The 17040-nt window shown below is 36.1% G+C and overlaps 1 protein-coding gene across 2 annotated transcripts in view; it reads right to left on the reverse strand.

Annotated features, from left to right (window-relative positions):
• The window catches only part of WDR70 (WD repeat domain 70), a 139673-nt gene that overhangs the window by 76295 nt on the left and 46338 nt on the right, over window positions 1–17040 (reverse strand). For both annotated transcript variants that reach the window (XM_054187070.1, XM_054187069.1), the window contains exon 9: window positions 14675–14751. In XM_054187070.1, the coding sequence (XP_054043045.1) occupies window positions 14675–14751 (77 nt within the window). The remainder of the gene's footprint in view (window positions 1–14674; window positions 14752–17040) is intronic.

Genomic DNA, 17040 nt, shown 5'->3' on the forward strand with positions numbered 1-17040 from the left:
GGTAAAAACTGTGAGACCGACCTAAAATCTCTGTAATTGACAGAGGAATAAAAAAAATATTTAAAAAAATAATTTTACCTTGGGACCAAGTACCAGACTATCAGCTCTTCACTCTCTGTATCTACTTACGTGCATGCACACAAAATATCCAGTTACTTTGAAGCCATAAAATTTTGTTATTTCATGTACCTCTAACTTTCCTCCTGCTTTGCATTTTATGAATGTAGCACTAGTCACATAGATTTGACATTTAATTCTAAATAATATTATCCGCAAAACAGTTTGGGAGTGCCTCATTTAAGTTCACTTCCAATTCACAAACAGTCATTACAAGAAATAAAGCTTGTAAGACTCAGTACCTTAAAGTCTTCCTATATTATGGCACTGAATATGCATGGCATACTTTTAAGTTATATTCCACATAATTATATGCATTTGCAAACAAAGTGGGCAGGTCTACCACATCTGTACTGTTTTTGGAAGCCTTGTAATATTTCGTACTTTCCCCAAGACCTTATACTCCTGAAATTAGCAAACTGCACCAGTACTACAGTTTTCACTTGAAAGAACAAAGACCTTGAAATATTAATATTAAGCAGGTTCAGTCTAAAGGCTCAGAAATGAAGAAACAAATAAGCAACCTGTTAAATATTTCATTTATTTGTATTTTGAATAAGTAGATGTTGTGATATATGTGCTTGAAAATCTACTTAGCATTGTTTAAGATGTTACCATCTGGCTGTTTCATTGCTAAATCATTCATTTGAATGTAACCTGATGAGGAGGCTCTTTAAATCAAGACACTAACTTTCTACCAAAGCAGAAGAGCAATGTTCACATCAGTCATTCCACTGATTTTGCTATAAGGGTGCTAACCTTCATCAAAGGATAAAGAGAATGGGAGTTTGCATGTGGAACGGCTACTTTACAACTTCATGGACTGCTCCCCAAAGTATCAGAATCTGTGAAACTAAACTATAACGCTATTATTTACGTACAGTGCTCAGGAGACAATTAATGTCATCTAGATCCTTCTGAACACGCCTCCTGGGTTAAAAATTAGCCATTCCTAGAGTCACTGAGAGAGTTGTACTCTATGGCTGAGCTTCATGTAAACAAACATGAGCTATGTAAAATATACTAGACACCCCTTGCCTCCATGGAAAAGTTTTTAGAGCAAACAAGTCGAGGCCATGGACAGCACAAGCCTACTCAGGTCCTCTGGTAGTCTCTCTGCATGAAAGAACTAGAAACGTATATTCCACACTCTATTTCAATGACAATCTTGATTTAATGGTCCAAAAAGACAACTACAAAAATGTATTTTTATATTAGCATTATACTCACTAGTGTCCTTAAAAAATTAACAAAAAAAATTCGAAAGGAAAAGCAGTTCATGCTGCGGACAGACACATGCTGGCATGAAACATCAACTTTACACAAGTAATTAAATCTATTTTCAGAATTATTGTAACTTGGATGAAAAAATAAAGTCATTTAAAAAAAAAAAAAAAAACACTCCTAGAAAAAAGTTCTAAAGCCAAATTTTAACTCAAACCAACTCTGTTTAAAGTTAAATTATTTGCTAGGATTTACAATAAATATGCTGATAGAATAAATAATTTTTAAAGCTCAAGTGTGTACCACCAAAAAAGGGAAGACACCTATTTTCTTCTCTGAAACTCTTCAGTACCTGTTATTCTGCTATCCATTTAATTCACCATGAATCACACAACAGAAGGAAACTACAAATGAGTATAAGTAAATTATTTATTTTGAAGGGAGGAATACATATGGTCTAGTAAGTTTATGATGACAAAAGAAGATCTGCATCTTATCTCACCAAAAGTTCAACCTTAGGAGACTGAAATGTTTGCCAGTATGTTCTAAATCATACAGACACCAATGAATGCAGATCCAAATTGTAGAGATTAGCTGACCAGAAGTTTCCACTGCCATTAATGAGCTAAACCGAAGAATATCGATCAGATGTCTTCTGTCTTAGCAAACAGAAAATTTCACAAATCACAGGTCTGGACACATTTCAAGAAGGAGATGAAAGGTTTCCAAAACGAAACTAATCCTTCTCAAGAGAAATGCATTTAATATAAAACTTTATTAGCAAATACTTGAACAACAAAATTAGCTTAAAAGATCAGCATTATTACCATAAAGGGAAAACAATCCACTGGGGAAGGATTCAGAGACAACGGGGTGGGAATCAAGTAAAAAGTCAACGAGGAATTGGTTGATAACACTGTGCAGGCAGATTAATTTTGAAGAGATAACATGAAACTAAAAAAAGAAAAAATACCTTCCTAGCCTCAAAAAGTTGAATAACCTTAACAGACATTCACAGATCAAGCCCCGAATCCTGATCTGTAAGCAACTAAGTCATATGTATGATTTATCACCAAGAAATCTACATGCCCATTCCAATCTGTGCTTTTTGAGTTCACTGGTTTGCTTGATGATTAAAAGAGAAATTTCATCCACCAATTTCTATGTGAAGGCTACAAATGGTAAAGAATTTACTGCATTCCTTCCTTAACAATCTGTTCCACAGTCACATAATCCCTCTGTTGACAAAGAAATACTTTTTCTCTCCTATTCAAACCTTGATAACTTCTATCACTGGACTAGCTATGTCTTACACAATTTAAAGACATTTCAACTGTCTGACATTTTGTCTCCATTTCAGTATTGCTTTATTATTGCCAAGATTCTTAATATGCTGTTCAGTAAACTGAAGCATATTCAGCTCCTTGAGTCTCTATTAAGTGAAGTTTCAGGATTCTTCTCTGACATTTTTCTTTCTCAACATCCTTTTTAGGCTGTTGTCATTGGAACTAGACACAGAACTCAACTGCAGTCTCAACAGTCATTGTTGAAAGAAAACATTAACAACATATCCTTTACCAATGTCATTAGTAAAAGTTAATTCTCTGTGTGTATACGGATTTTTAAAAGAAGTGTATCTGCTCTTCCATAGCTTCATACTAAGAGCTTATATACAATTAACCTACAAAGATTTCAGGAAACGGGTCTAATTTTGAACAGATTCTTCTTCATGGATGACCTCACATGCTGTTGTCTTCACCCAGTTCACTAACCAATTTGCACCACTACCAGCGTCTAGAACTTAGTGTTCAGGTTTTAGTAGAAATAGATTCACACTTTCTCTGATAAAATATGCTTTAATTAAAATAATTTATAAAAACATAGAAGTTTTGAGGCAATAGTCCAGTCTTATGAAACTGCTTTAGAAACATGTTGGTTCGATTACTTCAGATTACCAGTTTTAAGACCTCTCCCCTATTAGCCAGTCCAGATGATATATGACAAATGTCTCACATGTATTTACAAGATTAATCCTTTAAAAAAGTCACAAGAAAAATTCACAGGAATTAACAGAAAAAAAATTCAACATATTCTGTATTACAATTTGCTGCTTCTAACTTACTAATGGCTACTATACAAAAATTTATAAAATGCTTAATTAATTAAACAAGAGAAGTTTCTCTCATAAAACCACACAGAATTTCCATTATATTCTATCCCATTTGTGAAATGGGGTTTATCAGCCTTAAACAGAATTTTCTGAACCGAAAGCAATTCTAGACCACCACCCAGTGAAACCATACACTTTGAAAAGACTACCAATTGAGAAATGCAACTTCAGACTGTTCTACTTCATTTCATGAAAAACAAAAACCACCCACGTACATGTCTTAGGCACTAAACAAGTAACTTATTAGTGGGATTTTAACTAAAACATATATTTATATAACATAAGGACTTTGATAAGAGGAACAATTTTAAATTTAATTACGCAAACAATGAAATTAACTGCAATTCCAAATGTCAAAACCCCAAAGCAAATATTTTCACAGAATTTTGATCTATAGGATATTAACTACTGTTATGGTTTAGGCTGGCCTGGCCACTAATCATTACTGCATAACTTTAATACAGTATCAGATTTGAACATTAATCATGGCAATTTAATTTTATTTTCTTAGACAGAATACATTTTATCGTTGTAGGCAAATGTGCCAAAATAAATTCTTGTCTACCCTACTTTATTTTCTCATTATCAAACAAAAACATTTGAGTTTAGTTTACTAAGTCTATTGTACTTCCCATTATTACTAGAACAATCAGCGAATTCTGGTCATTCAAATAAGATGCGTATCTCATGAGAAAATAGTGCTTTAAATTGAGTTACAGGTTGAAATAATCAGTGAATACTTGCAAGGAAAGGATTTCATCTTCATATAACAGAAGACATAATATGTTCTTCATGGGAGAAGACAGAAAAGGAAATTGCCATTGTGAAAGATACTGGTGAAACAGTCATCACAATGGATGTGTTTGCTCACAATCTGCATATGAAATATGGGAAGTTTCCTATCTGTTTTAAAAACAGCAAATTCCTGTGTTCTTCCCTATCTGATATAAAGTTGAGCTGATGGAAATATTAAAAATTCCAGACTCCCATCATTTCTATCCTGCCAGAAGTTACTTACGCCTCAGATCTGCCAACCAGGCTGCTCAAAAGTATTATTTAACCCATCTCAGTCAAAGTGAGTGAAGACCAGGAAAGATGTAATAATTAAACAGTTTTTCCAGTCTGTCTCATTTTGACAGCAAGGTGTTAGGGAACAAGTCCCAGGGAACGCTCATCCATATAACTTAAGTTGTGCACAATACAGGTGAGAAGTGAAATACTACTTATTTGGGACAAGAGAAGCAAATATATACATCCCTGGAGGTGTTCAAGATCAGGCTGGATGGGGCTCTGAGCAACCTGATCTAGTGGGAGGTGTCCCTGCCCATGGCAGGGGGGTTGGAACTAGATGATCTTTAAGGTCCCTTCCAACTCTAACCCTTCTATGATATACACCAAAACTACTGCCTTCCCACACTAAGCTGAGAATATTGCAATTAATTAGCAAAAGCCACCCTCCTTTGAAAAGGCTGTCCCTTCTTGCTGCACTCACTGCACAGTTCTGAAAGGAGAAAATTGTTCAGGAAGTACTGAAGTACTGTGAATATTTAAATTCTGTGTTTGCCAGATAAATCAACCAATTTTTTTAATATATATTTACATCTGACAGAAGAAAGAACTTTCAAGTTTCTTGCCATAATGAAAAACAACATTACCTTGGTAAGAATAAAAATAAATCACTGAACTGAACTGTATTCTTTTATGTTCTAAATGAATTCTGAAAATTTCCCTAAACTATAATACTGTCATGTGAAAAAAGTATCCTATAAAAATCTTGAAGAAAAATTTTCAAGCTTCAGAATTTCATCTTCATATGGAATACTTCACGAGGTGAGTATGTATGTGTACACACACCTACAGACATATGTGCTTGAAACAACCTGGCAAAAATTATTTTTTCTTCCTAGGATGGAAGTCCAAGCCATACCACACTACTGGCAAATTCAGCTGTTTCACCTCGATATTATTTGAATTCCCTACTCTATAAAGCAGTATGATGCAACTAGATATAGTTCAGGGTGACCTTTTTGGGGAGCATTAACTTTGGAACCCAAAGCGGATCCTATGCTGTACAGCATGCAGCTTGTTTTAAGTAAATCTAGAAACTGCACAAAAGCACAAGCCTAGGATTTTGCAATTAAACAAAGATTTTTAAAGGATTCCCTAGATAAAGGTGAAACTTAAGTAAATATTTTCAAGTATGCTTTGCCAACTAGTTTCAAATTTGTGAAGACAGATGCAGTGTTGAGGCTTAGGTTCTAACAAAAGTTTATACAATCATCTTGGGAACAGCCTTGGCATTGCAATCTTAATGGTCTTAGCAGTTTTCAAAGCTGAAGACTGATCAGTGTTAACCGTATTTATTACATGTAAAATGTAACACACTAAAGGTGTTACAACTAACAATATTTATCCAAAAGCTTTATTCCATGTTGTAGTTTGTTTGGTGCTTTTAAACAAAAAAAAAAAAAGTTGGTATATGTAACAAGTTTACTGTCATATTTCTTCAAATTTCTTCTTCACAAAAATCTACAAATTCTGCGTAACAGCAAGACAATATAACTACACTTACACCAAACTGTACAAGTCCAGATTCTGCTCTTACCTATGTTTTCATATGCACAGTATTATTGATCCTTAAAACATTCAAGAAAAGTAAAATTACTGCTTCAGTTCTCCAGCTGTCAACCAAGGTACTCCAGGCCTTAACAGAGTTCAGACAAATTCCAGGGTTGCATTCACTTGAAGTGTAATCAGCTTAGGCTGAGAGGCTATCAACCTAGAGGGAGCAGACAGTATGTAACCTCAAGATTAGATTCTCTAAATCCAGGAGAAATCCTATGTAATCCTAGTTTCACACCCAACAGGGCTGTCCTTCGCAGTGCATGGCTACACATGCTGGAGATACCAAATCTCACACTCTCCTGAGAACAATGTACCATGCAAAAAAAAAAAAAAATCTAAGGAGCAAGTATGCAAACTGTAGTAGGTGACTTGGCTCTAAAGCTTATGGGGCACAGACATCATCAATTAAATGAAAACAGAATCATGTGGGCTGAAAGGCATGCCAGTTCAAGACAAGCAGAATAGCACATGGGAAGAAGAGGAGCTGATTGCTTTGTGGGCAGGAAAACTGTCGTCTGGCCATCTTCAGCAGTACTATTACAGACCTTGCTCAAATCTCTTTTCTGTCAAGCTATCAAGCCTTTATGCAGTTCTGGGACTAACTAAAGGAACACTTGCCAGAAAACAATAGTCATGAAGTGGAAGTCATATACTGATAGCTGTCACCTACACAAACATAGAAACAAGGCAGCTAATGGGAAGGAGAGGAGACAGCAGTTATTCTGGATGAAAACCTGGCTAACAAGATGGAATTGGTTAATATATAAAAAGTGAAACGTAGCTGAGGTAAAAGCAATCATGAAACAGTATTGTTCACTAATACGTTTCAAAAGTGCCCCCCCCCCCGGCATTATCTAGGACATAACAGATGTCGTAAAGGAGAGAAAATTATTCTAAACAGCAATGCTTGCAAACATTAGATGGAAGTCATGCTAAACTACTATCTACACCACTTGTCCTTCACAAATCATATTTTACATCCTTTCAAGTACAAATCATATTTGCAAATTTAATTAAGGTTATTGTCAACTCTTCCTTTAAAAAAGATAGTTAAGCTACCATTGTCAAACAGTTAATAGTTTTAAACCTGAAAAGAAGGATTTTAAAAACGTATTCACTTTTCCTTTCTGAACACTCTCTATGGTCACCACTTATTCTACTTTACATCACAAGTGGTAGAAATCTGTCTCTCTCTTTTTTATTAAGACAGAGAACATCTACTAAGCAGCAGTATATGATTAAAAAACTCCATTTAACACCCTATCCCATGGAGCAGAGTAGCTTCATATTTGAAACATACATTTAACAGAAGTCTAAGGATTAAATTGTACCTTAAACGCAAAATTTTGTTTCTGAAGATTTGAAGTTACTTCGCTGAAATAACTCCATTTAATTGGAGATAGATCTACATTGAAGCACAATTTATCCCTAAATAACTTATTACAGAGGTCACTTGGTGATGGCACTCAATATTCCCTAAGATATCTTATAAAGAGTATGAACATTAACTTACTAGAGGGTGAGAGTGGGAAGACTTGTGAGAGGAATTTTCTACAGTAAACCAGCTGTTAAGCAACCACAGCCCTGGCTGCAATGACAAATCACAAAGTTCAGGACTGCTAAATTTCAAGTTTGGCTGCGATTCTACTTCTAAAAGGAAAAAATATATGAGAGTAGGGACATAAAACACCTGTTGCTGGAACATGTAATATCACTGAGCTCTCTTGCTTATTCATACAGCACTACCTATCACATTTGTGATAAGAAAACATCCAAATAACAAAAATAATATTATCCGTTTCCTCTTCCTCCTTTGTTTTAATATACAATTAAGTCAACTGATATTTTGGAATGATATAAACAAGGAGTTAGTTATGACTTAAAACACTGGGTATTTTTTTAGGTCACTCTGCTCAGGTGCGTTTCCAGAGAGGAGAACAATTTTTAAAGTCTTTCTCATTTTCAAAATTTTCTTTCACTTTCAGGCAATGCATTAATGCTGGCATTTCTGTTACTATAAACCTTACTGCGATTCTGTAAATATGCTCAACATACTGCTGACAAATTGACAGATGCTTGGCTTAGTAAATGTATGTTCCAAATAAGCCTTGGTAATTTGGTAAAGGCATTATGAAATGCCAAATGGTAAAGGCAATACGAAAAAGACAAAGGTGGTGTTGATCACACATTGTATCTGAGCCTTATCTAGAACGGCAAGGAGTACATGCAACTAAAACAGACGTATCTTTCAGGAATAGCTGTGGGGTATTTAAAGTTCTAGACAACACACAGCCATAAATGAAAAGACAGACTGTCCAAGAAGAAAGCTTAAATCAAGCTAATACCAATACTGAAAAGAGCTTTGTATGTATGCTTTAAAACCAGTGAAAGTTTGGTATGAATTAGCAACAGCCAAATTGTTGAAAATTGAAATTATCGTATCTGTAAGGCAAACTGTTAAAGACAGAATTAGTGCAGTTCCATGGAGAAGACAATTGCATTTCTATGTCTATCTGTTCTTTTGACACAATTTTATTCTACTCACTTAAAATGTTGGAAAGCTAGAGTAACATTACACAGTTCTGAGAATATATGCACAAGATTTAACCTAGTTAAAAAATACATTCAAACAAAGAACCTATGTAAATCTCTAGGTTAATTAGCGTTATTCATCCATACACTTAAGGTTAATCAACAGGTTACTTACAGAACTTACATATTTCTTACTTCGTTCTGCAACTAAAAGCTAACAAACCCTGAACAATCTGTAAAAATTATTATTCATCTCTAATTCAAGAATAATGAAACTATTTGTTTGGAAAATAAGGGTTTTTTTAAAACTTACTATAACATGCAAAAAATAAATGGTATGGTCTCACATGTTTTAATAAGCCATCATCTGGAACATTTTCAAGACGAAGAAAATTAAGTGAGCTACTGTAAATTACATGTCTATTCAATCACAATTGCATAAGTGGACACGAACCTGTGCAACTTAACGAGGAGTTTTCAGACTTATTCTGTAACTTCTGGGTCTAGAGTCTAGCTCATGCCAGTGTGTAAACTGACCAGCTTCTGTTTCCCTCATATAGGAGCCAGAAGGAAATGTTTCTTTTTCTTATGTAGTCTTTTCCTGAGTTCATTGAACAGTCATACAAAACACACTGAGACTCCCTGCTGGTAACCCATATATCTGCAGTCTGAAGTAATAAATTTACAACAGCCTAATAACCACTAATTAGAATACATTATAGTCAAAACCTACTTTAGAGTTATTTCTTTTAAATGTAGAGCAAATTTGAATGCTATGAATAAATCACACGAAAAAGACCATCTCTCATAAGTACTTCTTTTATGACAGCAATTCTAAGAGTCTTCATTTGAATTACTTTTAGTTCAGTATACTACTACAGCCTACTACACCTGGAATCAAAAGAAACTGTCAAGCATGTAGAATGACTATCCCCCACGGAAAAGTTTGAGTTATAGCAGGTTAACATAAAAGAAATATGTATTTAAAATATTTTAAAAGCATTTATTTAAAACATATTTAAAATTTATGTTCGTTTGACTCCACAAGTCCACTTGCAAAGTTTGCTTTTTAACTTCTTCATGCACTATGAAAACTCCGGCTTTCAACATACCAACCAGAAAATGCAATCTTCTTTCCTTACTTTATATTTAAATTGTATGTGAGTGACAGCCATTCAACTGAAGAGACAGACAATGCAAATGCTACCGTAGTCAGATAAAATATACCCCACCATTTGTAAATAGTTCTAGCGTTCAGTTTATGAATGACTGTTTTCTCTAGAGGTGTTACAAATGTTATCTAGAAGTACAGAATATACAGATTAGGGTTTAACAGTACATTAACATCCCTCAAGTGCTCCCCTGTGTCCTCCTCATCAACTTCAGACACTGCAATTCAGCATGTCAAGAAGCATGACACACATGCTTCAACTGTTACTTTCAGCAGCTTCCAAACTCGTAGATGATAAACTGAAAACCCTTACACCTTTACTTGCAAGCATCTTTAAAAACGGATGTTGGTTCTGGCAACCAGGTTTGGAGTACCCAGCCAGCGGCTCTCCATGCAAAAATTCTGACCAAGTGATTGGAGAAATCTCTATTTAAGAGCTGATACTGCCTTGCTTTAGTGTTTTGTATGATGTCCAACAGAAGCTAAAGCCAGCAAAACAGGAAGATGTTCAACCTTCCTTCATGCCTATTAAAGGCAATGCTGTTTTCATTCTCCTACATCCATACACCCAGGATTGACCCTCCAAAGGGTCCCATTTTGGTGTTCAGTGTTAGGTGTCCTTCTCCACACATGCCAATTGTGGCTGTTCCTTTTCCAACGTGAGGATTAAGTCTCAACATCTAGAGATACAGATAGCACCACATTCCCCATTAAAAATTCCAGAGCAGTCACTGTAATTCAAGTAATTCGACCTTACATCAATGTCTAGTACAAATTTTAGAACAAAACTAACAGAAACCTACAGCAAAATTTCCAGAGCTCATCTACACTGTATAGAAGAGCAGCAGTGTGTTGTCAGGAGAAAAAAAACTTAGAGATGAGTAAGTGTTTGATTTCACCTTTTCCTCTGATATGCAATACTGTAAAGCTTTTAATTTCTCCTCTTATGGATATAGACTTTCTTGATAAAGTATGACACAGGAATATGTTGCGGACTGTGAATGCAAAATCACATCTGTGTATAATGTCAGGAATGTCAAAATTGGGTACAGGCAGGTCTCCTGCCCTGTAGAAAGGCCGATTCAGCACTGGAAGACTCTTTTTTTAAAAACTAGATTACACATTCTTACATGAAATCTCTATGTACTAAAGCCACAAAGATTTGGGCTTTGTCTCAACATCTTCTTTGAGACAGAATACCTTACCAACAGTTAGCCTGTTTGTATTAAATACACATCAATACTAGATATAAAACCACTGGAAAAGCATTGTATCATGAGAACAATCCACACAACTACATTTCCAACTCCAGTATAGCATGAAATTCCATCTTAATTGTTAACTGTCACTGAAGACCATATGAAAATATACAAAACATCCAACTAAATCTGACCACAGCTTCATTTAGCCCTGTATTCACTCTTTGATCACAGCAATAAATGCTGACCAAGTCTGGCCTTTATGGTGTATTCCCTTCCTTCCCCCTTACTCTCTATAACTGTCATATAAGTGATGTTATATTTCATTTCCTGTCTGTTCATGAGCCCTTCTAAACATGAATTTTTCTCACACCTTTTTAAACCTACCTCCACAACCTCCTGTGACAACACATTCCAGAATATATTTCAACAGTATCCAAAATTAAGTCTTTTCTTTTATTAGTTTTAAACTTAATTCTAGCCACTTTCAACAAATGCCTCTTAGTATAAGAGGGTTCAGCAAATAACATTTCCACATCCAGCTAATCTACCATCTTGAACATTTTGCAAACTTTGATGACATCCTATCCCCATTTAGACCTCATCTCTCTAAAGACTGCCAGTCTTTTGGTCTAACCTGACAAGGCTGCTGTCTCCAAAGTTCAAGTTCTGTTATAGTTGTTTTGTTTGCTTTGCTTGCAACATAAGACAAATTTTCACGAAGACTCTTCAACAGTTTTGCTTTTCATTACGTGCAGATCTATTGACTCAAACCAAAAAAGCCAGCTTTACAAATCGATTAAACATAGTTCTTGAACACATTATCGTCAGGTGTAAATAGGCAGGCAGGCAGATAGACAGCTGTAGCATTTAAACACATTCATAAACACATTCTGTGATGATGTAGAATAATCAGTACAAAATAATTTCTCATTTATGGAATGCTTGGTATAAACAGAATTTTTAAATTGGTTTTACTTGAAATTCAGAAAACCCGTTTCCTTTAAGCACAAATCAATGACAGTTCTCAATTATCTCTCACTGGTATGGCCCATTTCTTTCTTTATCTTTAAAAATCTCTGCTCTGAAACAAGTATTCTAATGTTACTTTGCTAAGCAAAATTACAATAACAAAGCAGTTATTTTTCCTCATTCAAAAACCACTAGACAGTACCTTCATTTATTTAGAGTCACACTTCCACTTGAGCATTCTTCAACCTTAGAGAAAAGCAATGGCAAGACCCACCACCAGAAAGAGGTCAGAAATTCACCCAATACTGTATAATGCCAAAAACTGCTGTCATTTACTAATGAAACATACATTTTCAAAGGTGTGCTACTCACTAACTGACCTTTAAGCAACATAATTAGTGAAAACAACACTTCTATTTACCTCTTTGAATTACTTAAGTTTCCCAAGCTCATTAGACATTAGCATGATCAGATCACCTTCCTTACTTGGAATCCTACTTTCTTAGCTCAGCAGGCTCCATGTGAGCCAGCAGTGAGCCCTGGCAGCCAAGAGGGCAAACCACATCCCAGGGTCCATCAAGCCTGGCACAACCAGCCAGTCAAAAGAGGGGACTGTCCAGCTCTATTCAGCGTTGGTGTCACCTCCCCTGGAGCGCTGTGTGCAGTTCTGGGCCCCACCATTTAAGAAGGATGTGAAGGGACTTGAATACATCCAGAGGAGGGCAACAAAGGTGGTGAGAGGGCTGGAAGGAATGCCGTGTGCGGAGCAGCTGAGGACTTTGGGCTTGCCAAGTTTGGAGAAAAGGAGGCTGAGAGTGACCTCATTGCTCTCTACAGGTTCCTGAGGAGGGGACGTGGAGAGGGAGCGCTGAGCTCCTCTCCCTCATACCCAGTGACAGGATGCGTGGGAATGGTTCAAAGCTCTGTCAGGGGAGGTTTAGACTGGGCATTGGGAAGCATTTCTTTACCGAGAGGGTGGTCACCTGCTGGAACAGGCTTCCTAGAGAGCTGGTTGATGCTCCACACCTGCCTGTGCTTAAGGTGCATTTGAACAATACCCATAATAACACACTGTAACTTTTGGTCAGCCCTGAAGTGGTCAGGTGTTATTATTGTAGGTCCCAGTCTAACTGGAACTATTCTGTTCTATCGTATTCTAGCTTACAGCTCCAGTCTTAAGATGAATTACTGATTAAACTTTGGAGACTTTATAGTTTCTTTTCTTACTAAATTTCACAGGCAGAATACTGTCTTTAACATTTAAGTCCTGTGCTGCAAATTAAGCAATCCAAATTTTTCTTTTCACATGACGTGTCCAAATCCTGGAAAGACCTGTCACTAGCATGAAACAAAATTAAATGGGTTTAAAATACTTTTCCTGTAACGTCTGCCATGTAGTGTCTCTGAAAATGCAGTTATGCAGCCATTTACAGTAGTATTTATCTGTATTTTACTTACTTGGCCAGACCATTTTAATTCACAGCAATTCACGCATCAGGGATACACTGAATCCATATTTGGTATATTAATTAGACACTTGCTTAGATAGGACAAAATTAGACAATCTTCAGGATTTAGAATATCTAAATTAGTTTTTCACTATCTACAAACTATTCAACCTAATTAAGAAGCTGTACTAATGTCTAACTACATTCAAAAGAGCAACAAACTTTTTAAAGTACCTGCTCTACCATTTAAAAAATATTTCTACTATGGAAGTAAAACCTTTGTGTCTGCAAGCCAGAAAAAAATATATAGTTGGCTTAACTTGCACATATTTTTAGAACTGAATTGCTCCATAGAGCACACTGTAGTATTTAAGTCTTTTTTTCTTCTGCCACAGTCTCAACAGAAATTGTGAATTTTCCTGCTAAAATCATTTTGTCACACACCTGTGTGTTAAACCAGTAAATTGGTCTCTTTTGGGGGGAAAAAGAAAACCAAACCTAACATGTCCTTTAAAGTAATTGACAATTGGGGTCTTCTGTTTACCATGGACCACACTATAGATACACAAGTGGGGCAATGCAGTCTTCCCACTCACTGTCAGTCTGCAGCAAAGGAGATTGCACATTTGAAACATCGATTCAAAAATCATTCATGATCTTGCTGTTGACAGCTGCAGTAACTTTATTAATTAATGCAATTGCCAGAGTGGCATTTTGCAGTTTGATTTTAACCACAAAGATCAAGACTAAAGCCACAAAATAATTTCTAAGTCTTTTTGACACTTGTCAAACATACACCAATATTCAATTACACTTAACATAAAACTTGCAATTTCTAATTGAAACACTCTTATCTTCCCAGTGAATTCAGTTACATGTGAGTCCCTACACAGGAATTATTCTACTCCGAAGATATACTGAGTAAAGTTAAATTTTGCCCCAGAATTTTTGTAAAAACATATTTAACCAGAAACTTTCATGAAATATCATTAAAAGTCATTTTAAATTAGAAAACTAAAATAACACAGACAAAATACATTCATTATCTAGAGCCGAAACAACTAAAATTTTTGCTTCCAGATCACAGCTAAGATTGTCCTAAGCACTTGCTCAAGATTTAAAAGGATGATATTTAAAGCAAATTAGGGCACAATACCAAAACACAGCCAGACAAGTCTCTAAAAAAACCGTGACAAAGTTAAACCTCAATACTTACCCATCATTAGAACATGTCAAAAATTCTTCCTTTATTTTGGGATGCCAACAGCCTGAATTGAGCATCGCTGTGTGACCCTAAGGAAATAAACACAAAGGTTTTGTAAGATGTCTTACGAGGTTTTACAAATTTTACTCTAAATCCTTCAGGTGGAATCACACAAAAGCCAAGGACCCCATCAGACCCTTCTGATCACAGTAATGGCTAGCTGACATCACAATGATTTAACAGATTTTATGTACTCTACTCCATTTCATCCTTGCTTGTTTCCATTTATGAATTATAAAAACCCTGCCATTCTTCTATTAGTATTTTTTCTTTCAGAAAATGGCAGGGAATCATAGAATCTTCATGGTTGGAAAGGAACTTTGAGATCATTGAGTCCAATGATACACACACACACAAAAAAAAGAAAACAAAACCAAACAAAACCAAACAAACAAAAAAACCCAAAAAACACCCCAAAAAAAAAACCCTCCAAAAAAAACCCCCAAAAAAACCCCTCCAAAAAAAAAAACCAAAAACACCCCCCAAAAAAAAACCCCAAAACCCCCCCAAAAAACCCCCCCAAAAAAACCCCCCCAAAAAAACCCCCCCAAAAAAACCCCCCAAAAAAAACCCCCCAAAAAAAACCCCCCCAAAAAAAACCTCCCCCAAAAAACCCCCCCCCCAAAAAAACCCCCCCCCAAAAAAACCCCCCCCAAAACCCCCCCCCCAAAAAACCACCCCCCAAAAAACCACCCCCAAAAAACCACCCCCCAACCCCCCCCAAAAAAAACCACCCCTAAAACAAAAAACCGACCAAAGAAAACCCACCAAACAAAAAAAACTAAAAACCCTACAATCTCTGCCACTAGAGCATGCCCTGAAGTGCCACATCTAGATGTTTCTTAAACACCCCTAAGGACGGTGACTCAACCCCCTCCCTGGGCAGGCTGTTCCAGTGCCTGACCACTCTTTCAGTAAAGTAATTCTTCCTAATATCTAATCTAAACCTCCCCTGCCACAACTTCACACCATTTCCTCTGGTCCTGTCATTATTCACCTGGGAGAAGAGGCCAACACCCACCTCTACACCCTCCTTTCAGGTAGCTGTAGAGGGCAGTGAGGTCTCCCCTCAGCCTCCTCTTCTCCAAGCTAAACATGCCCAGCTCCCTCAGCCTCTCCTCATATGACTCATACTTCCCCTTTTTCTCTTGGGAGAACTGTACTGCAGATCAAGGATGAAATAATAGGCATTGATATGGTGTCATGCAAATCGTTCCAAACTACACAAAAATACCAGGAATAAAAAGAATTACCAGGGTGATACAATATTCATAGTCAATGCCAAACTACACTAGCCAAAGATCTTGTGGGAGAAAACTGGGGAAACAGAATTTGAGAGTCAAGATGGATTTAACTTCAGGTGAGTTTTTCATGAAATATTAGAAGTTGCAAATTGAGTAGTCCGCCCTGTTTCTTAGGATGGAAAAAACCAGTAGGTAGGCATTTTATCCAACGTGATTGCCATTACTGTGACTATGAATATAAAATGTCTCTGTCTCTGAGCAATAAACATGCTCACTAGCTACATTTAAAGAGAAATTTGGAAATTACTCCTGCAATGCTAGAATTACTTCAGTTTGCTTTAAGCATAAATATGGAGAGAAATACTGAAAAATTAATGGGGCGATATAACAAATATTTTAGCATTTTGACTGTTGGACCACAATACACTGCAATTCCAGAAGTTTACAAGAGAAAGAAAATCTGAATTATTTTTAAGTAAACAAGAACTAAACAAGATGTTACTATTTGATAGTTTTATATACATATCACTAGTCAAAAGCAATAGTCATCTGACAAGAACAGCTTTAGGCAAAACAGCATTTAGCGTAGTTATTTGGCAATATACTTTACAAGCAATAAATAGATCAATTTTATCATCAGTTTGAGCAGTAGATTTTATCATTACCTTTTAGGCTTAATCTATTTTAAAAAATGACCTGAATTTAAATCATCTATGTTAACAGAATCCTTGTCTCATACAGTTTGTGGGGATACAAAGGCAAAGTGGTCAAAACCCAACGAACCGTTGTTAAAATACTTCAAAACTAGGAATCGGCTCTTCTCTATGTGCAATTTAACTACCATTAAAAATGTCCACATTGTTGCTTATTAGTCTTACACTCATGGCATGCGAGTAACAATAATAACAATCTCCAACCCCTGCCTTGAAAGCGGTAAATCATATCAGCAAAAGAACAGAGGGTAGAAGAAAGCAAGAGACTAGATCAGCTCTACAGTTTCTAATGGTTTTTTTGGTTGGTTGGGCAAGGGTATGGGGGAAGCTGACAATTTTTACAAGATACACTTTTAAACAG

The sequence above is a fragment of the Rissa tridactyla genome, chromosome Z (assembly GCF_028500815.1).
Source record: "Rissa tridactyla isolate bRisTri1 chromosome Z, bRisTri1.patW.cur.20221130, whole genome shotgun sequence".
NCBI classification, from domain to species: Eukaryota; Metazoa; Chordata; class Aves; order Charadriiformes; family Laridae; genus Rissa; species Rissa tridactyla.